The sequence below is a fragment of the Mustela nivalis genome, assembly GCF_964662115.1.
Source record: "Mustela nivalis genome assembly, chromosome: 10".
Taxonomy (NCBI): domain Eukaryota; kingdom Metazoa; phylum Chordata; class Mammalia; order Carnivora; family Mustelidae; genus Mustela; species Mustela nivalis.
The window spans coordinates 82,979,362-83,005,729 of record NC_139029.1 but is presented as its reverse complement, the minus strand read 5'-3'; the positions used below and the strand labels follow the sequence as shown (position 1 = coordinate 83,005,729).

General features: G+C 41.5%; 2 protein-coding genes across 2 annotated transcripts in view; both read left to right on the top strand.

Annotated features, from left to right (window-relative positions):
* Positions 1-9,715, top strand: part of DBT (dihydrolipoamide branched chain transacylase E2) — a 54,222-nt gene extending 44,507 nt beyond the window's left edge. Inside the window, exons 8-11 of the mRNA XM_082686509.1 lie at positions 1,583-1,660; positions 3,413-3,604; positions 3,756-3,827; positions 8,064-9,715. Coding sequence (XP_082542635.1) covers positions 1,583-1,660; positions 3,413-3,604; positions 3,756-3,827; positions 8,064-8,231 — 510 coding nt within the window. The 3' untranslated portion in view covers positions 8,232-9,715. The remainder of the gene's footprint in view (positions 1-1,582; positions 1,661-3,412; positions 3,605-3,755; positions 3,828-8,063) is intronic.
* Positions 9,716-13,756: 4,041 nt separating this feature from the next.
* The window catches only part of LRRC39 (leucine rich repeat containing 39), a 43,845-nt gene continuing 31,233 nt past the window's right edge, over positions 13,757-26,368 (top strand). Inside the window, exon 1 of the mRNA XM_082686523.1 lies at positions 13,757-14,127. The gene's annotated coding sequence lies outside the window, so the exon portion shown is untranslated. The remainder of the gene's footprint in view (positions 14,128-26,368) is intronic.

Sequence of the window (26,368 nt, the reverse complement as noted above, 5' to 3'; positions counted from 1 at the left end):
TCCTGGAAAAACTGGAACAGATCTGAGGCTGAGGGAAAGTTGGAAAATGGAGAGTTAAAAATATGTGAGTAACAAATGACAAAAACATATGAGTAAAAACTGGCGACATCTGTTTTGAAGGAAGGGGAGACCAGCTTTTTATTTTTATTTATTTTTAAATGTTATTTATTTATTTGAGAGAGAGAGAGAATGAGAGCATGAGAGGGCAGAAGGTCAGAAGGAGAAGTAGACTCCCCATGGAGCTGGGAGCCCAATGCGGGACTCGATCCTGAGACTCCAGGATCATGACCTGAGCCAAAGGCAGTCGCTTAACCAACTGAGCCACCCAGGTGCCCCGAGACCAGCTTTTTAATATGCTGAATTTATTTTATTATCATTTGTCTTCATCGTTTTAGTCTGAATGAAATACCTGATATTTATTTTGAGAATAAAATTTAGTGTGCTTTGTTTTAAAATGACATTTTTTCTGCCTGTATAAGTTTCAGAACATCCAGGAAATACTAGAATGTATTGTATAGGGAAGAAAATAACTTCTTATTGAGGGACTCACCCCCACCTTGTTTTTTCTTTTACAAAATTTGGACTGTACTCAAAATTCTGTTAACACTTAACCGTAATCATGGATTTTTATATAAAGAAGATTAAACTTACAGTTGTCAAATCAAATGCTTAGTAAAACTTGCCTTAACTCTCTAGTTCGAGGAAATTTTTTTTCTTCAACCACTGACCCCCAGACAAAAATAACACTTAACACAATGCTGGTAAAGAATTCTTTATTGGACTAGATGAAGGCTAGCATGGGGAGAGGAGTGGATTTCAAGGACAATCTTAAGCATTTTTACTTACCTATTTTTTAAATGTAATACAAGGCATGACAACCAAATTCAGTGTGTGAGCTTTGAGTAGATCCTGGATGGGCAGAAAAACAGGGTATAAAGCACATTTGGGGGACAGTTAGTAAAATTTGAATATGGACAGAAGAGGAATGGTACCGAGTAAGAAGAAGAAAAAGGAAAAAAGACGAAGGGAGAAGAAAGCAGAGGAGGGAAACAAAAATCCACCAACTTGGCGAGGTAGCCAGTAAGTAAATGTTCACACCAGCTCTGCCCTTCACTTGGCCAAGGACACCAAGAGGAACACTAGCCTCACATGGTCAGTGCCCTTGGAAACCCTTCGTACTTGTTCTTTCTAACAGCTTACTGCCTTTTTGTTTTAACTCAGTGTGTTTCTGAACTTCAGATTTACTTCTCATGTAAGATTCTACACGTAAAATTCTTCTCCTATAGAATTTAGACATTTTGTTTGGTACTTTCTTTGGTCAGTCTCTACACTTATTTTGAAAATCTCCTGAAGTTAATAAGCTGCCTGACGGCTTTATCTTTTATTCTTCAGTGATTACAGTGACTTGGTTCCACCCTCCTTGAAGGTGATATTGGGAGTAGTACGCCTGGGTACATAAAGATGAGAAATTAAGCTCAGTGTCAATAAGGGTTCCCACCCTCCCTCCCTCACCCGCCTTATTGCGTCTGACTCCCTTTCCCCGTTACGAGTGCTAATGTTGCATTCTCTTTCTGTTCAACAGGCTGCGTCTTTGGGACTACTACAGTTTCCTATCCTTAATGCTTCTGTGGACGAAAACTGCCAGAACATAACTTACAAGGTTGGCTATGTGTTGTGGAAAAGTGCTTGTTATAAATAGAAAATGGTGCAGCTGTGCTTATAGGTTGGAAAAGCTTCTTTTGTACCCTGAAGAGTGATTTTTTTTTAGACTAGAATTAAAGGTATGGGATAAACTATTAAACTGAAATATAATTTGTTATTTTTACTGGTTATACTGGTTACTAATGATACTGTTCAGATATATGGAGTTCCATTTTCTAAGTCCCTTTTGTTTATTGCTTAAAATAATAGAAATAAGTGGCCGTCAGGCAATGGATTATGTTAACGATCCTACATACCCTCCCCTTAAAGAGATAACCTCTGTCAAAATGGAGTTCCTGTAGTTTTTAAAACAAGAAAATTTTTTTTTAAGGTTTTCTTTATTTATTTGACAGAGAGAGACAGAGCAAGAGAGGGAACCCAAGCAGGGAGAGTGGGAGAGGAAGAAGCAGGCTTCCTGCAGAGCGGGGAGCCCGATGCAGGGCTCGATTCTAGAACCCTGGGATCATGACCTGAGCCGAAGGCAGACACTTAATGATTGAGCCAGGTGTTCCAAAACAAGAATAATTTAAACAGAAACAGGACAAGTAATGAAAGTATGCATTCCATTTGAATGAGCTCTTCTGTTTGGAGTGAAGATTTATTGAGACTAAGAACTATTTTGGGGGGGCGCCTGGGTGGCTCAGTGGGTTAAAGCCTCTGCTTTCGGCTCAGGTCATGATCCCAGGGGTCCTGGGATCGAGCCCCGCGTCGGGCTCTCTGCTCAGCGGGGAGCCTGCTTCCTCCTCTCTCTGCCTGCCTCTCTGACTACTTGAGATCTGTCAAATAAATAAATAAAATCTTTAAAAAAAAAAAAAAAGAACTATTTTGGGGATGTTAATCATTACTTATATTTCTATCTAGTAGTAAGCTTAGGTATTTTAGGGGGTCAGATCTAAAATCTTCCCATATGAAGGGGTGCCCAGGTGGTTCAGTCAGTTAAGCATCCAACTCTTGATCTCAGCTCAGGTCTTAATCTCAGGGCTGTGAGTTCAAAGTCCAGATTGGGCTCCATGCTAGGTGTGAAGCCTATTTTTAAAAAAATAAATTAATAAATTAAATAAAATCTTCCCATATGATTAATTTCCTGATTAAGTATCTACTTGTTGCAAAAAATTCCGGCAAGAAAGTAACTATTTACTTTTTAATCTCATGACCTAAGATAACTCACTGTTGATGTTGAGATATGCATTCTTCTAGGATTTTATTTTTGCATACTTTAAAAAAATAGTATTTTTATTTTATTTTTTAAAAATATTTTATTTATTTATTTGACAGAGATCACAAGTAGGCAGAGAGGCAGGCAGAGAGGAGGAAGCAGGCTCCCTATACAGGAGAGAGCCCTATACAGGGCTCAATCCCAGGACCCTGGGATCATGACTGGAGCCAAAGGCAGAGGCTTTAACCCACTGAACCACCCAAGTGCCCCTCCAGAAAGTCTTATGTAACGACCAGCTTATATATCCACTAATAATGAATGGAAATAGCCTGTTGCCAATATTCTTACCAACAAAAAATGATTTTTTCAAAAAAAACTTTTTAAAATTCTTTAAAAATTCTTCAGATCATCATCAATCTGGTAGAAAATAGTTTTTGGTTGTTTTTCATAACAAAGGTTAGTCCTTTCTTTTCGTTAACTTATAAAAAAATCATACTGTATGTATGTGTGTGTGTGTGTGTGTGTGTATATATATATATATATTTTTTTTTTTAGGCTTCTCACAACATTGGGATAGCAATGGATACTGAGCAGGGGTTGATTGTGCCTAATGTGAAAAATGTCCAGATGTGCTCCATATTTGAGATCGCCACTGAGTTGAACCGTCTTCAGAAATTGGGCTCCGTAGGTCAGCTCAGTACCACTGATCTTACAGGAGGAACATTTACTCTTTCCAACATTGGATCAGTGAGTAATAGAAATGTTCAAATTCTAAACTTTAACTGTAATTCTGATCATATGCTCAATTAAAACTATAATATTTCATTTCCCATTTGTTCCTCAAAAGCTTAATTTTTCTACTCTTCTGTTTTACTTTTTTTTTTTTTTTTTTTTTTAGATTGGTGGTACCTATGCCAAACCAGTGATACTGCCCCCTGAAGTAGCAATTGGGGCTCTCGGATCAATTAAGGTACGTTTATTAAATAATTGGCAAAAGAGTTTTAGCAAATTGGGAGGGTTAACACAAGACTGATAGTTTCTGAGGTTTTGCCCTGAGTTTGTAGGCTTGAGTGTAACATTTGGCTCTGTAAGCCAGTTATTCTTCCTAAGAGGTAGGCCTGCAATTCCAGTGGCTGCCTTTATGTATAGGAAATGGTGGTGATCTGGATTGTTCGGTATAGAACCACTGTGGTTCATGCCAGGCACAGATGCGGGTCTTTTTTTTTTTTTTTTTAAAGATTTTATTTATTTACTTGACAGAGAGAAATCACAAGTAGATGGAGAGGCAGGCAGAGAGAGAGAGGGAAGCAGGCTCCCCGCTGAGCAGAGAGGCCCATGCGGGACTTGATCCCAGGACCCTGAGATCATGACCCGAGCCGAAGGCAGCGGCCTAACCCACTGAGCCACCCAGGCGCCCACAGATGCGCGTCTTTATGGATAATCACAAATACAGTCAGTATGCTCCCATCAAAATATCTTTATTTCCAAAGACCAGAGATAATAGTAAGCCAGCCCAAATTATTATTTATAACAAAGTGAGACACCATTTAGACCATTTTTCTCATGCTTCACTCTGCTTAAGACTCATTGAGAGTACTAGTTAAAAATGTAGTATTCTTGGGGGGCCTGGGTAACTCAGTTGATTAAGCATTCTGCTCTTGATTTTGGCTCCGGTCATGATCTGAAGGTTGTGAGATTGAACCCTGCATTGGGCTCTGTGCTAGACATGGAGCTTCCTTAAGATTCTCTCTCTTTCTCTCCCTCTGTCCCCCCATTCCCCCTCCCTCTCTTAAAAAAAAAAAAAAAAGCGGTATTCTTGGCTTTGGGGACAGAGCCCCCAGAACTTATATTTTAAACAAGAACCCAGGTGGGGATGCCTAGGTGGCTCAGTCAGTTAAGCGTCTGCTCTTGGCTTGGGTCATGATCCCAGGGTCCTGGGATCGAGTTCTGCATTGGGCTCCCTGCTTAGCGGAGAGTCTACTTCTCCCTCTGCCTACCGCTCCCCCTGCTTGTACTCTTTCTGTCTCTCTCTCTGTGTCAAATAAATAAAATCTTTAAAAATAAATAAATAAATAAATAAATAAATAAACAAGAGCCCAGGTGATTCCAACATGAGTGATCTCTTGACCATGTTTTAGGAGACACTGAATTAGGGTTGCAGTGCTTCTTTTTTTTTTTTCCACCTAAGATTTTATTTATTCATCTGACACAGAGAGAGAGACACAGCAAGAGAGAGAATACAAGCAGTGGGAGAGGGAGAAGCAGGCTTCCCACTGAGCAGGGAGTCTGATACGGGGCTCGATCCTGGACACTGGGATCATGACCTGAGCTGAAGGCAGACTCTTAATAACTGAGCCACCTAGGCACCCCAGGGTTGCAGTGATTCTTGGCTACAAATTACAATCATCCGGGAGCTTGAAAAAAATGTTTAAGCTTACTCTATACCAACTGAATTACAACTGGGTCAGGGGGTGGTACAGAGGTTGGGCATCTCTGTTAATTCAGTGTTGAGAGGCATCAGAATCAAAGAATTAAGTTCTTGGATTCCATTGCAGTACCACCATTATTAAATGTCATCACTATTTTGACTTATTTTGGTGTTCATGTTTTCAGAAAAATCATTCTTTCTTTATATTTATGATGCTTGCACACTGAGCATGTCTGGGACTTGTCTTTCATGAGTTATCATTTTTGTATTGGCATCTAAAATTTCCACAGAAGACTTTCATTCAGCCTTTGATTTGCTCTCTTGCAGGTAGTACTTTAGCTGCTATGCTACTCCCTTTTCCTAGCCTTCCCTCCAGCATACAGAGGAGATAGAAAAAAAAAAAAAAAAGAAAGAAAGAAAACAACACATAGCAGACTCTGTTCCTTGGAAATCAGGAGTTTCTCTGAATATACCTTCCCTGTCACCCATTCCCCACCCAGCAAGAGCTCAGCATTTGAATCTCACAGGATTCTGACTTCCTATAGGTTCCCAGTCATCAGACCTACTTGGCAAGTCTTGTTTTTCATTTTCATTAAAGAGATGTATTACCCTCTGGATTATATGTACATATATACATATATACACATTTATATATATACATATATGTGCCTATATATCTATATATATTTCCATATATGTATATATACATACAATTATATATATATAATTGTGGTAAATTATACATAACATAAATTTACCATGCTAATGTGTACAGTTCAGTGGCATTAGGTACATTCACATGTTTACAACTGTCACCACCATCCATCTCCAGAACTTTGTCCCAGACTGAAACTGTCCACATATATCACCATATTTTGTTTATCTGCTTGGCTCTAATGAGTTGGGTTGTCTCCTTTCTTTGGTTCTTGTGAAGACTGCTGTTGTGAACATTGGTATGCAAATATCTTTTCACTAGGTGTCTGTTTACCAAATCATTTGACCCATGATTTCATCAAGCTAAGAAGAATAGTTCTTGAAATATAAACCTTATAATATGTTCTGGGTAGGAACAAGTAGGGCGTATTTCATTCTTCTCTCTCAGTGTATCCTCTCTCCTTCGCTACTTTCTGTTTTCGCTGTAAATTTTGAATGTCCTGTTGATAAGTGGTCTAAGTCACTAATACCCCACATAACTCAGTTCTCAGTGCTTGTCTTCCCTGACCTGTTAGCCACACTGGAGTCAGTTGATTGACACCACTTCCTTGGAAAGTGTCCTTCACTACGGCTAGTAGAATACCTTGCTGTTACAGCTTTCCTCCCATCTACTGCTTGTTCCCTCTGAGGCTCCTCTGCCCAGGCTGCCTTATTTCCTAATCTCTAAGCCTCTGAGTGCCCCAGGGCTCAGTTCTGGCCCTCTTCTTGATCTTTAAGCACCATGTATATGCTGAAGACATCCAAGTTTATATCTCCAGACCTGGCCTCTCCTTTGACTGCCAAATTCATATATCCTGGTTGGATATCTAATTAGTCATCTTGAATTTTCTGTTCCTTTCCTTGCTACCCCCTACCCTCAAACTTGCTCCTTCTGAAGTTTTCCCTTTTTGGTAAATGGCCATTCTTCCCAAAGACCTCCTCCTGCAGCTTCTCACCTCACTCAGTTTCAGGGCCATTTGAACCTGTGTAGTGGCCTCCATGGACCTGCACTGTTGCTCCTCAGTGTAATCAGGGACCCATGTGGGGCTGTGACTGCTGTATCCCGTGAGGAGACTGTGAGGAGGTCACTGCCGAAAGGGGAAATAGGGTTTGGATACTTTCACAGCAGTCTGACAGGTGATTTTGGGTCTGGTGAATCTAATAAGAAGTTAGGGCTTGTGTTTTCTTTATCTTTTAAAATTTTTCTTTAAATTTGTTTGTCTTTAGTAATTTAACTGACTGAGCCACTTAGGTATTGTTTAGTAATTTAATATGTTTTTTTAAAATAGTGTGCAATGGAATAGAAATTTTAAAAAACAAAAAAAAAAAAAAAAAAAAAACCCGTAGGGCATTTACCAAAGACAGATTGAGAAGCATTGCTCTTGACAATGTGCCCTGCCTTCCGCCTGCTCCATCTGTGACCTCATCTCCTACCTCCCACCCCTACCCCCTCCACTGCTGCCATCCTGACCACCTTGCTATTCCTCCAACAGTCCAGCCCTGCTTCCCCTCTGTATCTCTTGGAGTATCCGCCTGGCTTTCTTCCTCACTGCCTTCATTGAGGAAGCCTCGGTGAGGCTTTCCCTGCCCAGCCTGTCAAACAAAAATGCTGCCTGCACCTGGCCCCTGCCTACCTTCTCTCCCGTTTCTACATGGTATATGTTTCCTTTGCACTTTTCATTATCTAACATGTTACATATTTTACTTATGTATCTTAATTGTCTCTCTACATTAAAATGTTAGCTCCAAGAAGGCAAGGAATGTTGCTTCTTTTGGTTTAGCTCCAGAGTTGAGAAGAGTACCTGGTACATAGTAGGTGCTCAATAAATATTTGTTAAGTAATTGAAATCTGAAGTGAGATTTACTGTATATAGGGAAATTGTGCAGGGTACAGGAAGTACCCTGGCAAAACTGAAAGCTTGAGGCAAATATAAAAATGGGAAAAATTGGAGTTAGCATTTTCAAGTCATTTTGGGATGCGCATTTCTTCTATTACAAGGAGGGGAATTTGCTTACTCTTTCACCATTGCTGTTGCTAGAGCCTTCGAGCAAGTGAAGGTTGACTGTTCTTTGCCTTATTTCTAGGCCCTTCCCCGATTTAACCAGGAAGGAGAAGTATATAAAGCACAGATAATGAATGTGAGCTGGTCAGCTGATCACAGAATTATTGATGGTGCTACAATGTCACGCTTCTCTAATTTGTGGAAATCCTACTTAGAAAACCCAGCTTATATGCTACTAGATCTGAAATGAAGATTCATCGGATGTCTTTGAACTTTTTGAGCTTCCAAAGAATATGTAGAGCTAGCTGTGCAGCTTCATCACAATGTGTATTAGAAATGATCTGTATTATATGATTAAGGTTCTAAGGCACAATATTTCTCACTGTTCTGTTAGACTTTTTACCGAAAATGAATGATGGTGTAAGAGTTCTTCTGCGGCTGTCACATTTTATAGGTCATGATGTCACTTCTTAATATGGTGCTGAGGTCTTTGTGTCCATGGGTTGAAACTAGCAAGAACAACAAAATTAATGTTACTAAAAGACAGACTGCCATATCCAGTGTTTACCCTATCTTTCTTTCTTTTTTCTTTTTTTATTTTAGACTGACCTTAGTGAAACTTCTCAGTTACACTTAGTTAGGAAAAGGAATTTATGTGCAGAAGTATCTTCCATTTCCCCACAACAGAAATGAGAGATAACACTAACTCTTGGATAAGTGCAATTACTTAACCTTTTAAGATATCCATGATTATGTTGCTCCATAGAGATTATCTGTAAATTTCTTGTTTATATAAATTAATATCTTTTAAAGGGGAAAATTATAAGCTAATCTTGAAAATTGCCCAATTATAGGGATGCTTGGCTGGCTCTGTCGGAAGAGCATGTGACTCTTGATTCCAGGAGTCATGAGTTCAAGCCCCACATTGGGCATTGAAAATAAAAAATAGCCCAATTATAGTTTTTTAACCAGTAAGGCTGTCAAAAGCATTTGTTTAAAATGAATATACTTTTCGAATTTTGGTAACATTTTTGTGACATGTTAGGAAAAAACTTCACCTTGGCAAACTTGCCTCATGTAAGGAAAGTGCTTTAAATGTAGCAGCTGCTGACATTGTCTTAATTTGGAAGTCCATTGCCTTTTAACTATTTTTTATCCTCCTTGCCTTTAGCTAAAACATAGGATAGGATAATGTATTCCATTCTCAGTATCCTGAGAAGGAATGTGTATACGAGGAGAGAGAAGAGTCTAATGGGTAATTATGGATATTAAAACGGTAAATATTCTATAGAAATGAAGGTATCAGAATGATCATTTTGTAAGAGGCCCACTTTAATCAGAAGTAGCATCAAGGTGAATATAATCCAACATTTTGATTTGCATTCAGAAATCCAGGTTGCTTCTAATGTTGTCTATATGTTCAAGTGAAATTTTGTAACAAAAAAGTTGTTGTAAATCTCAATTTTTTTCAAAATGAGAATCATGTAAATTAGAAAATAATCAAATGAATGTTATTTTTAAAATTTAGATAGTACATTAAGGAGTTACAAAGAAAATGAAGTCATCCATAATCATATTACTGTTAACATTTAGATCAAGGTATCTGTATACATAGCTATTCTTTTTATAAAAATGAGATCATGCTATATCTACTATTTTATAATTTGATTTTTTAATTTAACATTATGGGTAACTTTACATGTCAATAAACAATTCTACATTATTGTACTTTAAGTGACTGTATAATATTCTGTATGTGTATTTGTTATACATTTGATACTACACTTCTGTACAGCAGGCATGATGCTAAGCACTGGGCACAGAATATCCTCCCTAATGGTCCCTGCCTTCATTGGATTTACAGTCTAGTAAGGAGGAGGAGGCAGATACTGAACAATCATTAAAAGTAAAGTATCATTACATGTCTAAGTAGGAAAAAACAGGGTGCAGTGACAGCATCTAATAAAGGTTACTAATCCTGTCTTAGAGGGTTAGGAGAGTATGTACCATAATTTAACCTACCTCTACTGATGGCATTAGCAGAATTTTACATGAAGAACAATATGTTCAGTTGTTTTTCTCTCTCTCTCTCTCTTTTTTATGAAGGAGATAGAAGTTTACTGAATATACCATAAGGGAGTGACAGGCAGGACCTCAGAGAAGAGGCTGTCAGTTGTCTTCTAAGGAAGATTCCCCCAAAGCCCCTCTGGACACTGTTCCTTACATCCCACTGACTATAATTTAGTTATATGGCCAACCTAGTTGCAAAAAAGTGTGGGAAATAAGAGGGCATGTGCTTAGCTAAATATTTTGTTACTTTGGGTAAAGGAGAGAAAGGCTGTTAGGAGATAATTGCCATCTCTGCTAATAGAAGATATTTTATACATTTTAAATTAGTGAAGACTATAATACATAAAGCAATTTCTTCATGTCACACATCCACTACAGTGCAAACTGAACCTCAGTCCGGGTAGATCCACTTGCTACTCTGTCACATTATGTCAGCACAACTCCGACCAACTTCTCTTACTTAAGCTAATAAGCAATAGAGAGTAGTAATGGGTCATCACTACCAAGTGAAGTGCCTGATGAAGCCCAGATATTACTTTATCCTGTTTCAGGTCTTCTCTAAGCTTTCTCAGCAATTGAGAAGGCTGAGTTTCATTTCTATTGTTTTCTTCTCTACTCTTGTCCCCTGGGACATATCATAAGTACCACTATCGAAAGGGTCAACAATTTGAGGAGATAAAAATGCAGGGACTACCTCTTGCATTCCATTGTTCAAATTTCTCTCTTCTTCAGCCTGAACCTGTATTTTTTTAAGTGTAACAGTCAGGACATTTTCCATTGCAAGTGACAAAAGCCTATTTCTTCCTGGGTTATATTACAAAGGGTATTTCATTCATATTAATTGAAATGCTCAGGGTATCAGTTTCAGGTATGGCTGGATCCAGGGACTTAATAAATTCAAGACAATCTCTTGTTTTTCTGTCTCTATCTCTGACTCTTTACTCTGTATCTCTTGGATCTCAAGACAAGCTGTCGCAATGTGTTGACAAAGATGCTTACGAGTGCCCAGACTTACATTCCTCAGAACTCACATTCTATTTCCAGTTAAAATCCCAAGGAAAGTTTCAATTGTTCTGGCTTGGTTCATGCCCATCAATGTGGGCAGGAGAATACAATACCCTGATTGGCCAGGCTTGGATAGTAATGGTCATCCTTGGACCCTGGGAGTCAGTCCCATTCAACCACATGGAGTAAGAAAGGGCATCTGGAAGAATTATCTGAGTAGAGTAAAAGCCGAAAAAGTCAACTACATAAAGTGACTTGTTGCCTTTCCACACCTCATATTAAGTAATAAATGTTTTCTAAGACAGTTCTTGAAGAACCTGGGTAGAGAGGAAGCAGAAGAGGTGGAATAGGGAGTGGGAGGTAAATACAGATGATAATACTAAACTGTGTCCCTGTTAGTTGTGATTCCAAGAATTTACAGTATCACTGACAAAAAGTACTTGTATTTTCTTCCTAGTTTTCAGTGTTGATGAGCAGTAATTTCATTCTCAAACCTCAAATGATGCAATGTTGATAACCCAACCGATGTCAAAATACAAATTACTAGCTTCAATATTTTCACCTAATCTTTCTTAAAATTCTTGCATGCTAATCTATTTTTGCATGCTAATCTATTCACTAGCTTTGATGTTTTACACATATACTGGTGTATTAATTATGGCAGAAGGAAAAAGTCTAAGTTAGATTTTTCAAAGCCCACTTCTATGAAAAAACAGAAGATGAACAGAACCTTATGGCTTACCATAGGGATATTTATCAAGAGAAAAAGAAGATACACGTTTCAATTTACCTGACACATTCTACAAGAAATGGCTGCCAAGTTAGTCTCAAACAGATTCCTTTTAAATTCTGCAGCAAATGCCTGAGCCAGTCTTCACAGTACCTGCACCAATATTTTCTGCTCATTTTTAAGCACCTGCACAGATGTCTCCCCAGCCGTGTTGTGTTAAGGAGAAACTTCCTAATGTCTTTAGAGAAGACAAGGTGATTCAACCCAATGATCTTTCATTTCTCCCCTTTTTACTCAAAACCTCTACCTTCTCACACTTTCCCCTTGTTTTCTTTTTGAGGAAGATGTGATTCTCCACCAAAAATCAAGCTTGCTACTCTCTATTATTAATCCCATTTCTTCCTCCTGACCCTTCCTTTATGCTTAATCCATTTTGATCTTTTAGTCTCTGCCTCACATGTAGAACTATACCAGATGCAGTCCTCTGGCACACTGGTTAAGGTTCATTTCCAGGACTTACTGGAGACTTATCCCAGAACTCTTGGCAAATTTACTTTTTTTTTTTTTTTCTTACTGGTGAATGTGTCAGGATCATATTGTATATCTATAAACCTGTTCCCTTTTCTTTTGGGCACACAGTTAAATATTTTCCAGCCTAGCCTGCAGTTAGGTAGGGCCATGTAATTTATTTCTAGCCATTGCAATATGGGTAGAAGGGATGTAAACCAATTCCAAACGTAGCCCATAGAACCTCCCAAGAGATCCTCCACACTCCTCCTCTTTCCTTTCCATAGCAAGCCTCAAGCCTTTATATTGAAGATGGCAGCCACACAAGATGGAAGGAGCCAGCATCTCCAAGCCTCCCCACCACCACCCCCAGCACTGACTGGATTGGATGTGATACGGGTGAAATAACTTCTATTGTTAGAAGACACTGATCCTTTGAGATTAATCTGCTCTTCTAGGTAGTAATAACCCTAACTCCAAGCTTTATGCAATGCTTATCACATGTGACTAAATTCAAACCCATTTAAATTTAATCATTGTGGCTATTGAGCAACTGAAATGTGGCTAGTATAACTAAGAAGCTGAATTTTATTGAATTTTAATTAATTAAAATTTAAATGTAGAGAGTCACATGTGGCTAGTGGCTATCATACTGGACATTGCAGAAACAGAGTATTTTCATCACCATAGAAAATTCTAGTGAATAGTGCTGCCCTAATAAATAGAACTGTTCTTTTTAAATAATCTCTTGCCCCTAGAAACTCTCTACTTCAGTAAAACTAATTTCCCTCTATCTAAAAAAAAGCTCCAAACCTTCCTTTCTCACATTGTTACCTTTACTTGCCACCGCAGGAGTGAACTATCCTACCCTTCCTGCCTTTGCCTACCTTCTTGACTGGGTGGTCTCGAACTCCTTGCAGTCTGGCTTCCTTCCCTACTGCTCACCTGTAATCAGTATGCTTGGCAAAAGTTTGGCCCCGTCTCTCTCCCAGGAGTGACCTAAATTCTCTCTCAATCCACCTCTCTCCTGAGCTCTAGGCACTCATTTTCACTCTTTAGCATCTCAAAGTTACCATGTGTTTCAATGCTATCTCATCAGAGAAACCAGGTCAACTCTGAGAATTATTTTCGCCAAACCCTGAGATGGCTCATGTTATCATTGTTATCCCCACAAAACAACCACAGCACTTTCATGTTCCAGAAGGCAATCACCATTTAGGCAAGCACTGAAGGTAGTGTGAACCCCTGACCTTTGCAAGCTCAGAATGAAATGGAAAGGAATTCATGATGAGGCAGTTCCAGTCCTGAGCAGGAGGGCTTTGACAAGCTAGTTCATGTGCTAGTCAGACCCTTGTGAGAGAACTCTAGGCCAGCTTGCTAAAATTGAGCAGGAGAATTTGGAGACAGTCCAGACCAGAGCCACAAAAGCGAAGCATGACAAGAGTAATTGAAATTGTGTTACAGAGGCCGTCTAGATTAGGCTCCTACTGAGTATCACGTGGAATGTAAAGCGAAGCATGACAAGAGTAATTGAAATTGTGTTACAGAGGCCGTCTATATTAGGCTCCTACTGAGTATCACGTGGAATGTTACAACACAAAGCATTGGGAACAGCTGTTCTGGGCCTTGACAAGAGACAGGAGAGAAGAAATGAGGACAGGTGTGAAATCAAGAATTTACCCTGGATATGGGGCAAAGTTGGGATGGTCAAAGAAGGATTCATGCTTATCCCAGGCTGAAGAGGAGCCCAAGTCCCCTCCAATCGGTAGCCCCAGTGCCTTCGCTCACCCGCATTTCCAGAGGAGCCTTCTGGTCGTGTTAAGCTTGTGGTAAGGTATGGAACTTGAAGTTTGCCACAGAGAGCTCCTTAATAAGTTCCAAATATGGGTTAAATAGTTCTAAAAATGTGGTAAAAAGGATAGCTAAAAAAATATCGAGGTTTATAGAGTCTGTACAGAAGTTGCAAGAATGCAGTGATCTGGAAAAAGACTAGTAAATTCATTTCCTGGGGAAATGAAGCCAGGATTCAACTGCAGTGACAAAGGCAACTAAGCTGATGGCAGGTGTAATTAAGTTAATGTAAACTGCAGGGATGAATATAAATGATTTCAAAGTGAAGCTTGGGGACGCCTGAGTGGCTCAGTTGGTTAAGCAGCTGCCTTCGGCTCAGGTCATGATCCCAGCGTCCTGGGATCGAGTCCCGCATCGGGCTCCTTGCTCCGCAGGGAGCCTGCTTCTCCCTCTGCCTCTGCCTGCCATTCTGTCTGCCTGTGCTTGCTCTCTCGCCCTCTCTCTCTCTGATAAATAAATAAAATCTTAAAAAAAAAATAAAAGTGAAGCTTGATTTTCTAGTTTCACTAAAAGGATCATCTAGATAGTTGGACAAGTGTCTTCAACGGGCTTGGCATCAGGAGCTCTGGGGTGAATTTCTGGAACTGCTTGCCTGGCGCTGGGTGAGTCAGGTTATCCCACAGGTTTTCCATTTCCTCCTTAGGAAATTGATGGCAGGGAATGTTCTGCTTAAAGTGGAACCCTCCTGCACTTCGCCGGGCATGCAGCCTGTTGCAGCCACTCTGGAAAAGAGCATAGTGGTTCCTCCAAAAGCTAAAAACGGAACAACCCTAGGACCCAGCAATTGCACTTCTAGGTATTTACCCAAAGGACACAAAAATGCACATTCAGTGGGGTACAAACTTCGTGATGTTTATAGCACCATGAACAACTATAGCGAAACAATAGAGGGAGTCCCAATGTCCATTCACTGAAGAATGAAGAAAGAAGATGTGGGAGATCGATACACAATGGCATAGGCCCCAGCTTCACGAAGAATGAAATCTTACCATCTGCAAGGATGCAGATGGATCTAGAATGGTTTAAGCTAAGCAAAATCTGTAAGGAAAGACAAATACCCACTGACTTCACTCCTCTGGGATTTCAGAAGGAACATAGATAAACATAGTGGGGGGAGGAAGATAGACAAATGAGGAAACAGACTCAGCCTTAGAGCACAAACTGAGGGTCGCTGGAGAGCAGGTGTGTGAGGGGAAAGGGTTAAATGGGTGATGGCATTAATAGGGAGGGTGGTGGTGATGAGCTCTGGTGGTGATGAGCTCTGGGTGTTCTATGGCAGATGAGGAATCAGGAAATCCTATCCCTGAAGCAAAGGAATGAACACTGCAGGGAAACGAACTAGAATTTAAGTCAATGAAGAAAAGAAGGGGGTGCCTGGGTGGCTCAGAGGGTTAAGCCTCTGCTTTCAGCGCAGGTCATGATCTCAGGATCGAGCCCCGCATCAGCTCTCTGCTCAGTGGGAGAGAGTCTGCTTCCTCCTCTCTGTCTCTCTGTCTGCCTCTCTGCCTACTTGTGATCTCTGTCCATCAAATAAATAAATAAAATCTTAAAAAAAAGAAAAAGACCATGTTCTGCTTCATGAAGATTGAGGTAAAAATGGAGTGACTTTCGCTCTCTTATTCTGTAGATTATAGGTTTCAAACACTGTGGCAGGATACGCTAGTGTCTTACTGCATAAGGAGTCCTTGGAAAGCTGCACTGAAAGATTCAGAGCTCAGAGCACGTTCATGTTCCATTGATATGTTGCTTACAGTTTGCCCGGGTAGGAAGGTAAGTGCAGAGAAATAGGACAGAAGAGGACAGGAGGTGTTAACCATTCAGGAGGTAGCCTTTTTCCTTTCTCATGAAAGCCTTGGGCCAGTGTAATTTTGGAAGGTGTGGGGATTCCTGGAGCGTTGCAGCAGACAGGGGTGTTCCAGTTCTGGGGAGAGCTGACAGGGGTCCCAGAGGAGAGCAGAGTGCATTCTGCAGGAGGGGGTGGGCAGGGTTGGCTCCCCGGGTGGCCGCGTTTCTCACGTGTGACAGTTGTGCCAGGTCAGGGCTGGGAGCAGGTTCCTGGCTGAGGACAGGGGAGGCCCGGGTGCCGATCTAGCAGAGCCCCTTCTTCTGTGCCACCGGCCTCAGCCAACACACACGAGCTCCTCGTCTGTCCCCCTCCCTCCAGTTCAGACTTCTCCGCGTTGCCAGGCCAAGACGCTGGGTCGGGCTTCTTTCTTTGAGTGTGTGTGGGGTTTCAAAAGTTAGGTAGTGGAAATGACATCAGAACACGTGTTCCTCTTGTATTTCCTGCTCTCCTTTCAATCACTGAAGTGAGTCAGACCTGCTAGTGGAAGCAGAAGTTTGTGTGTTTTTCTTTCCTGTTTTAATTAAACAATGGGAAAACAGACTTCTGAAATAGTCAAAGAATCCTTTGTGCGGGTTCATGTTTTTCTTTTCCATGAACACTTTCTCATATTAGAAATTATGTTTTAGGGGTGCCTGGTGTGGCTCAGTCAGTGAAGCATCTGCCTTTGGCTCAGGTCATGATCCCAGGGTCCTGAGATCGAGCCCCACATTGGGCTCCCTGCTCAGCGGGAAGCCTGCTTCTCCCTCTCCCACTCCCTCTGCCTGTGTTCCCTTTCTTGGTGTGTGTCTCTCTGTCAAATAATACATAAATTTTTTAAAATTAGGTTTTGAGGTAAAGCACAGCCTCAGAGCTGTAACAGGGTGCAGTGAGCTTTGTGAGGGGGAGAAATGGAGGAGTGTTTAGGAGCCTGGGGAGTGGCTTACTGCAATCCCAGTGTTAGCCTTCCCTGGTGAGGCAGGGAAGGCAGTGTGTGTGTGTATGTGTGTGTGTGTGTGGGTGTGTGTCTGCTCAGCTGCTCACCTGGTGGCCCATCCTGGACTCTGAAACCTGAGCCGGTGAGTCACTTGCGACTTGAACAGGGGAACTGATGAAGAACAGAGAATGAACCCTGGAGGGCGCCTGCACCCTTTGCACTTGGACAGCTCCATGGAGCAAAGGAGCTCATCTCCCGTGAGGTGTGTCAGGATCCTTGAGGGTGTCCGTTTTTGCTTCCTGGGAAGAGGTTGTGTTTTCATCCTTATCTGAACCAGAGCCATGTTTTCTGGTGATGGAGAACCAGACCTTTACATGACCATGTCATTATTATTCTTGTTATTTTAAGAAGGCAATCTAGACACTGACTTCGAGATAGAAATATCCAAAGGAAAAACACAAGATCAACTATATATATGAGGACTGAACTTGTGGGGCCTCTCATCAGGATGGGCAATGTTGGGCTGCCTGTATGAGAAAGAACACGGAATTCTATTTGGATAGATGTGTGCTCTGCCCACGTAGTGTTCTATTCTATCCTTTCCCTTACTTCTCTGAAGGGAAAATAGAGTGGTGACTGGAGCTGGGTGTCTGATTTGAAGGAACAGGAGATAAGAGATTTGAAAGAGCAATGTTCATGCTGATGTGGTGCTCCATGCCTAGGGAGTGAGGGTTTGAAGCTTGGACTCAGAAGCATTGGTGTTCAGGGAGGATGTGGTTCGAGTTTCCTGCAGACAGAATTGCTCAGCTGGTCTGCCTAAACAGGCCCATTCCTGCCTTTTGGAGGGCAGCTTGAAGGTGGCTCGAAACCCTAGGGCACTGGAGGAAGGATCTAGAAGGGACACTGGGCTGGATCAGTGTGGACAAACCCAGGGAATTCCAGAGCTAACGATGAACACGTTTCTGAGACTGGAGTTGGCTTCTCTGTGAGCAGCATTGAGCTGCACTGGAAAGCAGTCTCTGGGTCTTAGGAGTCACCATGTCAGCAGGTGTGAGCCTGGCAGGGCAGTCAGATCAGATCGCTGGGAGACTGTAAGGCCTTGGTGGTGGCCTTCGCTCTTGATGCACAGGCCAGCTTGCTCCAGGGCCAGCCCTCCTGCTACAGACGTGATAGGAAACTTGCTTCCTGTTTGGTTCTCCAGCCCTCATCTCAGCAGGGGGCTTGGTGGGAAGCAGCCCACAGGTGGCATTATGGTTTCTTGCCCATTGTGTCCCTTGCTTCCTTGGACAAGGCACCGCAGGTGTCCTCTGCCTGGTGCCTGTGAATTCAGCCAGGAGAAGCACTTCTTCCAGAGCCACACTTCTGAGGAATCCTCCACTTTCCTGTGCTGTGTGGAAGGGGCCAGTTTTCATTTGGAACTGAAATCTCAGCTCCTGCCATGAGGTTTCAAGACCACGCGGAACACCGGTCTCCTTGAAGCTGTAGTTCCACACGGGGCCTGACCTGTGAGACTGAGACCAATCCTGGGCAGCCTGCTGCTGCTGCTGCTGCTGCTGCTGCTGCTGCTGTTGCTGCTGCAGGTTCCTTCCTGAAAACTGTGCAGCAAAGCCTGATTTGTGATGACATCCCAGGAAAGAGAGAGAGGTGCAAGATTCTGCCTAGCACAGGAGGATGCCGGACGTCAATCACAGGTGGCTGGTGCAGGGAGGAGAGACGTCTGTTTCCCAGGACCATGGCTAGAGGGAGGTTTGGACCCTTGGATGCTTCTCTGCTCAGCTTTTCAGATGGGCACATCCGGCAAGGGGAGAATGTGTGTGTGCTCACCTGGAATTGAGGAAGGTGACTGGTTTCAGGATTCATGTGCAACCGGATTCCTCTTATGGTTCATTTTCCTGATGGTCTTCAGGGTGACATAGGTGAACCCATTGTCCCAGGCATCCTCGCTGTACACGAGCTCTGGTCTGGACTGGGAAATCAGAGGGATCCCATGGTGAAACTATCAGAGTAGGGTTCTGTTTCCCTCTTATCGAGATAGCCTGGTGACTGTGGTAACTGGTTTGGAAATAGAAAGCAGGAGACAGGGCTGGGGTGCTGAAGGGGAGGTGGCGGTGATGCTTGCTATTCACATAGGGGCCAGGTGGGTCTTTACTAGGAAGTTAATGCTTGAGTCAAGTTCTAAAGAATGATGAAAGCAAATGATCTCACACCAAGAGCCTTCTAAAAGGAAGGGAAAGCATATGCAAAGGCTCTGGGGCAGGAGCATACCAGGTATATCCAGGAGCAGCAAGAAGGCCCTGTGGCCACAGGAGATAGCTTAGGACATGACTTCAGGAAGGTGACAACCAGGTGACAGAAAGTCATTGCAGGGCTGTGACCCCATGAGATTCTGTTTCAGTGAGACATCCTGGCTACAGTGTTGAGAACAGATGACAAAGTGTTGAGGATGGGCAAGGAGGTCAATGATGAACTGTTTCCAGGAACTCAGGCAAGAGATGGGCTCCAGTGTGGACCAGAGAGGTGGCCTTGGAAGGAAGGGTTAGTCCTATCCTGGGTACCTATTGAAGATGAAGCTCAGAGGATTTGCCAATGTGTTCAAGATTGGGAATGGGAGAAAGGAGGAATTGAGGTAACTCCCAGCTCTTGTTAATTGTCCCAAGGGAGGTGAAAGAGGAGGTTTCTGGGGGTAAGAGATAGTCTATTCCACCTGCTGAGGAAGGTGCCTTTCACAGTGGCTCTGCTGTGCACTTCTACCCCCTCAGCAACTTTCAAGTACAAGTCTCCCCCATTTTTCTCAAAGTTCATGGTAAGACACTTGACTTTTTGGGAAGGTCTATGTTATTAACCAGCTCAAGAGCAGCAAGAAACCTGAAGAGGATTTCCCTCTTATGAAAAAAGTCAAGAAGTGGGCATCACGTTCAGCATCTGTTTTGTGGGGAACCACCACAGAGGCAGCATGCACCCAGCCAGTTCCTTCCTGGGCTCTGCTCTTTGCGTTCAGCCACCGGCGCTTTGAATCATGTCTGTGAGCATCTGCTGTGCTTTATCTCCATTTATTTTGGGCATCCATTAGGATGTTATGTCCTGAGGCCTAGGGAGAGCCAAAGAGAAGGAACTTTTGGTGTCTGAGCATGCTCACTAATTTTTCTGTAGAAATGAATGGTAAGTTCTTTAATTTTTTAATTACATCATTTTAGTTAGGTAAGTTCTTTTAGTTACATCATTTTTGATCAAATGAATGGTAATTTCTTTTTTAGTTGCATCATTTCAATTAGGTAAGTTCTTTTAGTTACATCTTAATAGTTACATCACTTACATCTTTAGTTACATCATTAGTTACATCATTTTAGTTAGGTAAGTTCTTTTTTAGTTACATCATTTCTGCTGTGAGAGCAGGAGAGCCTGTACCCCATCCTGCAGGGTTAGCGTTCGTCTCCATGCAGCACAGAACATTCCATGACTTGCAGATTTTATCACTCAAACATGGCACCTTTGGCCACCTTTACCCCTTTCCTCCCTTCCCTGAATCCGGCAACCACGAATCTGCTCTCAGTATGTATGCATTCAGTATTGTTTTGATTCCATGTGGAAAGTCCATGAGAGACTTTGGTGTTTGTATTTCTGTGTCTGAGTTACTTAGCATAATGCTCCCAAGGTCATTGTTTCCATGTCTGGTTATTGTGAATAATGCTGCCATGAACATGGGAGTGCATCTCTCTTTTTGAGGGAGTGTTTTGTGTTTTCCAAAGAAATACTCAGTAGAGCAATTACTGGGTCATGTGGTAGTTGTATTAATTTTTTTCCCCAGAACCTCCATAGCATTTGTCACAGTGGCTGCACCAATTTCCATTCCCACCAACAGCACACAAGGTCCCCTTGTGTTCACAACCTTGACCATACCTGGTGTCCATCTCCGGACACTGTCTCTGGATTGCCGTTCCCATGATTGTGAGGTGATAGCTGATTGCAGTTTTGATGTATGTTTCCCTGACGACAATTAGTGGTGTTTAACAACTTTTTCAGTGTCTGTTGGCCACCTGTATGCCATCTTTGGAAATTATCTATTTACATATTCTCCCCAGTTTTTATTCAGTTTTTGTTTGGATTTGAAGGAGTGTTTTGTGTATTTTGGATATTAGCCTCTTCTCACACATACGATGTGCAGATATATTTTCTCATTGGGTAGGTTGGCTTTTAAGGGTTTGATGGGTTCTTTGGCCATGCAGAAACTTCAGTTTGGTGTCATTCCCTTTGTTTATTTTTGCTTTTGTTGCCTTTGCTTTTGGTGTGTGATGTAAAAGACTCTTCACCAAAATAAATATCGAGAAACTTACTACCCGTGTTTTCTTCTTGGAGGGTTACGGATTCAGTTCTTATGTTCAAGTCATTCATCCATTCATAATCTTTATGTGTGATATAAGAAAGCAATCCAGTCACATTCTTCCACATTTAGTGTCCAGATTTCCCAGTACCATTCACTTAAGAGACAGTCCTTTCCCCATTGTATATTTTCTGCTGTGTCATAAGTTAAGACCACACATGTGTGGGTTAGTTTCTGAGATTTCTTTCTTTCCTTTCTTTTTTCTTTACTTTTTTCTTTTCCTTCCCTTCTCTTTCCCTCCCTCCCTACCTCTCTTTTCTTTCTTTCTTTCTTTCTTTCTTTCTTTCTTTCTTTCTTTCTTTCTTTCTTTCTTTCTTTCCTGTTTTACAGTTTATTTGTTGGGAAAATATTTTTCCTGTCAGAATATATGCACTGTGGACTTCATTGATGATGTCCTCCTACTCTTTGGTTGGACTTTTCTTTGACATCTGTGTTTTTGTAAATGAGTAGCTGGATCTATAGCTTTCACCAGGTTGAACATTTGGGCAGAACTACTTAAGTAGTGTTCTGTTCTTCCACCAGCCACGAGATTGTGTCTGATTATCTTCTTTTGTGATGTTCGCAGTTGTGATGATGGATATCTATATTTCCTATTCTATGGTAGATTTATTTAAGATCATTTAATTTCTCTTAAAAATGTGGATTCTAAATCATTCTTATTTTATAATATGTATTTATATAAAACAGCATGTTTAAAGAAATGCATTTATTGGAAGCAACTGTTGGAACAGGATATATTATTAATTCCCATTCAGAGTTAATAATTCTATCAGAGCTAAGTTTAAATATACCTTTAATAAATGAATGAATAAATGTGGCCAAAAATACTGTGATTATCCGTTTCTGAGCTTTCTATTGTGTTCCATTGACCTGTGTGTCTGTTTTTACACCAGTTCCATACTGTTTTGATGACAACAGCTTTGTAGTCTAGCTTGAAATCGGAGTGTGGTAACTCCAGGTCGCTTAATTGCTTGTTTGCTTGCTGTGTTTCTTTCTTCCTTTCTTATCAGTGAGATTATTTATTTATTTATTTATATGTAGTTTACATTTATATTCTAAATGTTTTTATTTCACTTCTTTTTTTATTATGATCATATGTGTTATTTGTTTCAGGGGTACAAGTTTGAGATCCTTCCATTTTACACAGCACACAGTGCTCACCACAGCACATAACCTCCCCGTGCCCATCACCCAGCCACCCCAATTCCCTCACCCCCTCCCCTTTAGAAATCCTCAGTTTGTTTCTGAGTTTAAGTGTTTCTTATGCTTTGTCTCCCTCTCTGGTTTCATCTTGCTTCCTTTTTCCCTCTCTTCCCCTATGATCTTCTGTCTTGGTGCTTAAATTCTGCATATCAGTGAGATCATGTGATAATTATCCTTCTCTGATTGACTTATTTTGCTTAGCATCATACCTTCTAGTTCCATCCATGCCATTCCAAATGGCAATATTTCATTTTTTAAAAGATTTTATTTATTTATTTGACAGAGATCACAGGCAGGCAGAGAGTCAGGCAGAGAGAGAGAAGGAAACAGACTCCCCGTTGAGCAGAGAGCCTGACCTGAGTCTCGATTCCAGGACCCTAAGATCGTGACCTGAGCTGAAGGCAGAGGCTTAAACCATTGAGTCACCCAGGCACCCCATGTTGAGCACTTTTTAATGTGTCTGTTGGCCATTTGGATAGACCATTTGGAGAAATGTCTGTTCATGTCTTTGCCTATTTCTTGATTGAATTATTTGTTCTGTGGGTGTTGAGTTTGGTAAGTTCTTTCTAGATTTTGGATACTAGCCCTTTATCTGATATGTCATTTGGAAATATCTTCTCTTGTTCTGTTTGTTGTCTTTAGGTTTTGTTGACTGTTTCCTTTGCTGTGCAAAAGCTTTCTATCTTGATGAAATCCCAGCAGTTCATTTTTGCTTTTGTTTCCTTCACCTTTGGAGATGTGTCTAGCAAGAATTTGCTCTGGCTGAAGTCAAAGAGGTTGCTGCCTCTGTTCTCCTCAGAGATTTGGATGAATTCTTGTCTCCCATTGAGATCTTTCACCCATTTGGAGTCTATTTTTTGTGTATGATATAAATAAATGGTCCAGTTTCATTTTGCATGTGGCTGTCCCATGTTCCCAGCACCATTTATTAAAGACACTTCTTTTTTCCCATTGGATATTATTTCCTTCCTTGAGAAAGATTGGTTGACCTTAGAATTGAGGGTCCATTTCTGGGCTCTCTATTCTGTTGCATTTATCTGTGTGTCTGTTTTTGTGCCAGTACCATGCTCTCTTGATAATGACAGCTTTGTAATAAAGCTTGAAGTGTGCAATTGGGTTGCCACCAGCCTTGGTTTTCTTTTCAACATCCCTTTGGCTATTCAGGGTTTTCTTTGCTTCTATACAAATTTTGGCATTATTTATTCCAGTTCTGTGAAAAATGAGGATGGTATTTTGTTAGGGCTTGCATTGAATCTGTGGATTGGTTTAGAGAGCATAGACATTTTCACAATATTTGTTCTTCCAATCCATGAGCATGGAACATTTTTCCATTTCTTTGTGTCTTCCATTTCTTTCATGACTATTCTATAGTTTTCTGAGTACAGATCCTTTGACTCTTTGGTTAGATGGATTCTAAGTATCTTGTGGTTTTTGGTGTAATTATACATTGGGTGGACTCCTTAATTTCTCTTTCTCCTGTCGCATTGTTGCTGTAGACAAATGCAAGTGATTTCTGTGTATTGGTTTTATATCCTGCCACTTTACAGAATTCCTGGATGAGTTCTAGGAGTTTGGGGGTGAAATCTTTTGGGTTTTCCACAGAAAGTATCCTATTGTCTGCAAAGGGTGAGAGTCTGACTTCGTTGCCAATTCAGATGCCTTTTTTGTTGTTGTTGTCTGATTGCTGAGGCTAGGAATTCTAGTACTATGTTGAACAATAGTGATGAGAATGGGCATCCCTGCTATCTTCCTGACCTGAAGGGAAAAGCTCTCAGTTTTTCCCCATTGGGAATGATGTTGTGGGTTTCCCATAGATGGCCTTTATGATGTGGAAGTATGTCCCCTCTATCCCTGCTCAGTGAAGAGTTTTGATCAATAAAGGATGCTGTAATTTGTCAAATACTTTTTCTGCATCTACTGAGAGGATCCTATGGTTCTTGTTCTTTCTTCTATTAAGGTAGTGTATTCCATTAATTGATTTGCGGTTTTCGAACCACCCTTGCAGTCCAGGAATAAATCTCACTTGGTCGTGGTGAATCATCCTTTTAAAGTACTGTTGGATTCTATTGGCTACTATGTTGGTGATAATTTTTGCATCCGTATTCATCAGGGACAGTGGTCTGTAATTGTGCTTTTGGGTGGGGTCTTTTTCTGGTTTGGGGATCAAGGTAATGCTGGCCTCATTGAAAGGGTTTGGAAGTTTTCCTTCTAGCTCTATTTTTTGAAAAGTTTCAAAAGAATAGGTATTAAATCTTCTTTAAATGTTTGGTAGAATTCCCCTGGGAAGCCATCTAGGGCTGGGCTCTTGTTTCCTGGGGGATTTTTGGTGACTGCTTCAATTTCCTTGCTGATTATGGGGCTTTTCACGTTCCCTTTTCTTCCCGGTTCAGCTTTGGTCATTTCTATTTTCTGGGAATGCATCCATTTCTTCAAGACTACCTGATTTGTTGACGTAGAGTTACCATCATATGTTCTTATCATTGTAGTTCTTTGGTGTTGGGTGTGATCTCTCCTTCTTCATTCATGATTTTATTGATTTGGGTCCTTTTTCTTTTCTTCTGGAGAAGTCTGGCCAGGGATGTATCAATCTTATTAATTCATTCAAAAAACCAGTTCCTAGTTTCACTGATCTGTTCTACTATTCTTTTGGTTTCTACTTCATTGATTTCTGCTCTAATATTCATTATTTCTCTTCCCCTTCTGGGTTTCGGCTTTCTATGCTGCTCTTTCTCCAGCTCCTTTAGGTGTAGGATTAGGTTGTATTTTTGAGACCTTTCTTGGTTATTGAGAAAACCTTGTAGTGGGATATACTTCCTACTTAGGACTGGCTTTGCTGCATCCCAAAGATATTGAACAGTTGTGTTTTCATTCTCCTGTGTTTCCATGGATTTTTTAGGTTCATCTTGAATTGATACTGGTTGACCCTCTAATTCTTTAGTAGGATGCTCTCTAGTCTCCATGTATTTGAGTTCTTTCCATCTTTCCTCTTCTGATTGAGTTTCATTTTCAAAGCATTGTGGTCTGAAAATATGCAGGGAATGACTCCAGTCTTTTGGGATGAGAATGAATATGGCGGCCTCCCAATCTCTGGCCCCAGAGCTGAGAGCTTGGGGCCCCACTCCTCAGTGTACCCTCACAGAAAAGCAGTCAATTATTCATGTTTCCCTGGTCTCTGTTTGCACTCTGTGCTCATCAGACTTGTGACCAAGCATTTCTATCTCTGGCTGACCCCGTTTGGAGTCTCCAAACCCAGAAGACTCCTGCAGCATGCTCAGGCACCACTCCTCTTGGTGGAGGAAAGGGACTCTCTCCAGTTGTGCCACTTCTTGGGTCCCTTCTCAAAGAGCAGTGGCCAGACTGTGTTGTGGATCACAGTTTACGGCAACCTCCAGCTTAGAGCCCACTCCTGGGCTCACTCTTTGCAGCCGGCTTCTCTGCTCTGATACCTGGGAGCTCTGCATCCTGGGACCCCCGAGGATCCTGACCTCACACTGTCCTTTCAAGGGTTCCACCCCCTGTTTAGCCTCCAGAGCAACATCCCTCACCAGAGCAGACTTCTAAATGTTCCAGTTGTTTTGCTCTTTGCCCTTAGCACTTGGCAGTAGCCGGCTGACGGAGGCTCCCTGCCCCCCATGGTTTATCTTCCTGCCTAACAACTTGAACTCACTTTTCTGTACTTCCTACCTTTCAGAAAGTGGTCACTTTTTTGTTTGTAGAGTTGAAGCTATTCTTTTATTTCTGCTTGAATTTGCAGGTGTTCAGAATGGCTCGGTAGCTATCTAGCTAAATTCCTTTCAGATGAAATGAAGGTCTCCTACTCCTCCACCATCTTGAACTCTCTCTTCTTTCTCCAGATTGCTTTGGGTATTTGGGGTATTTTCTGA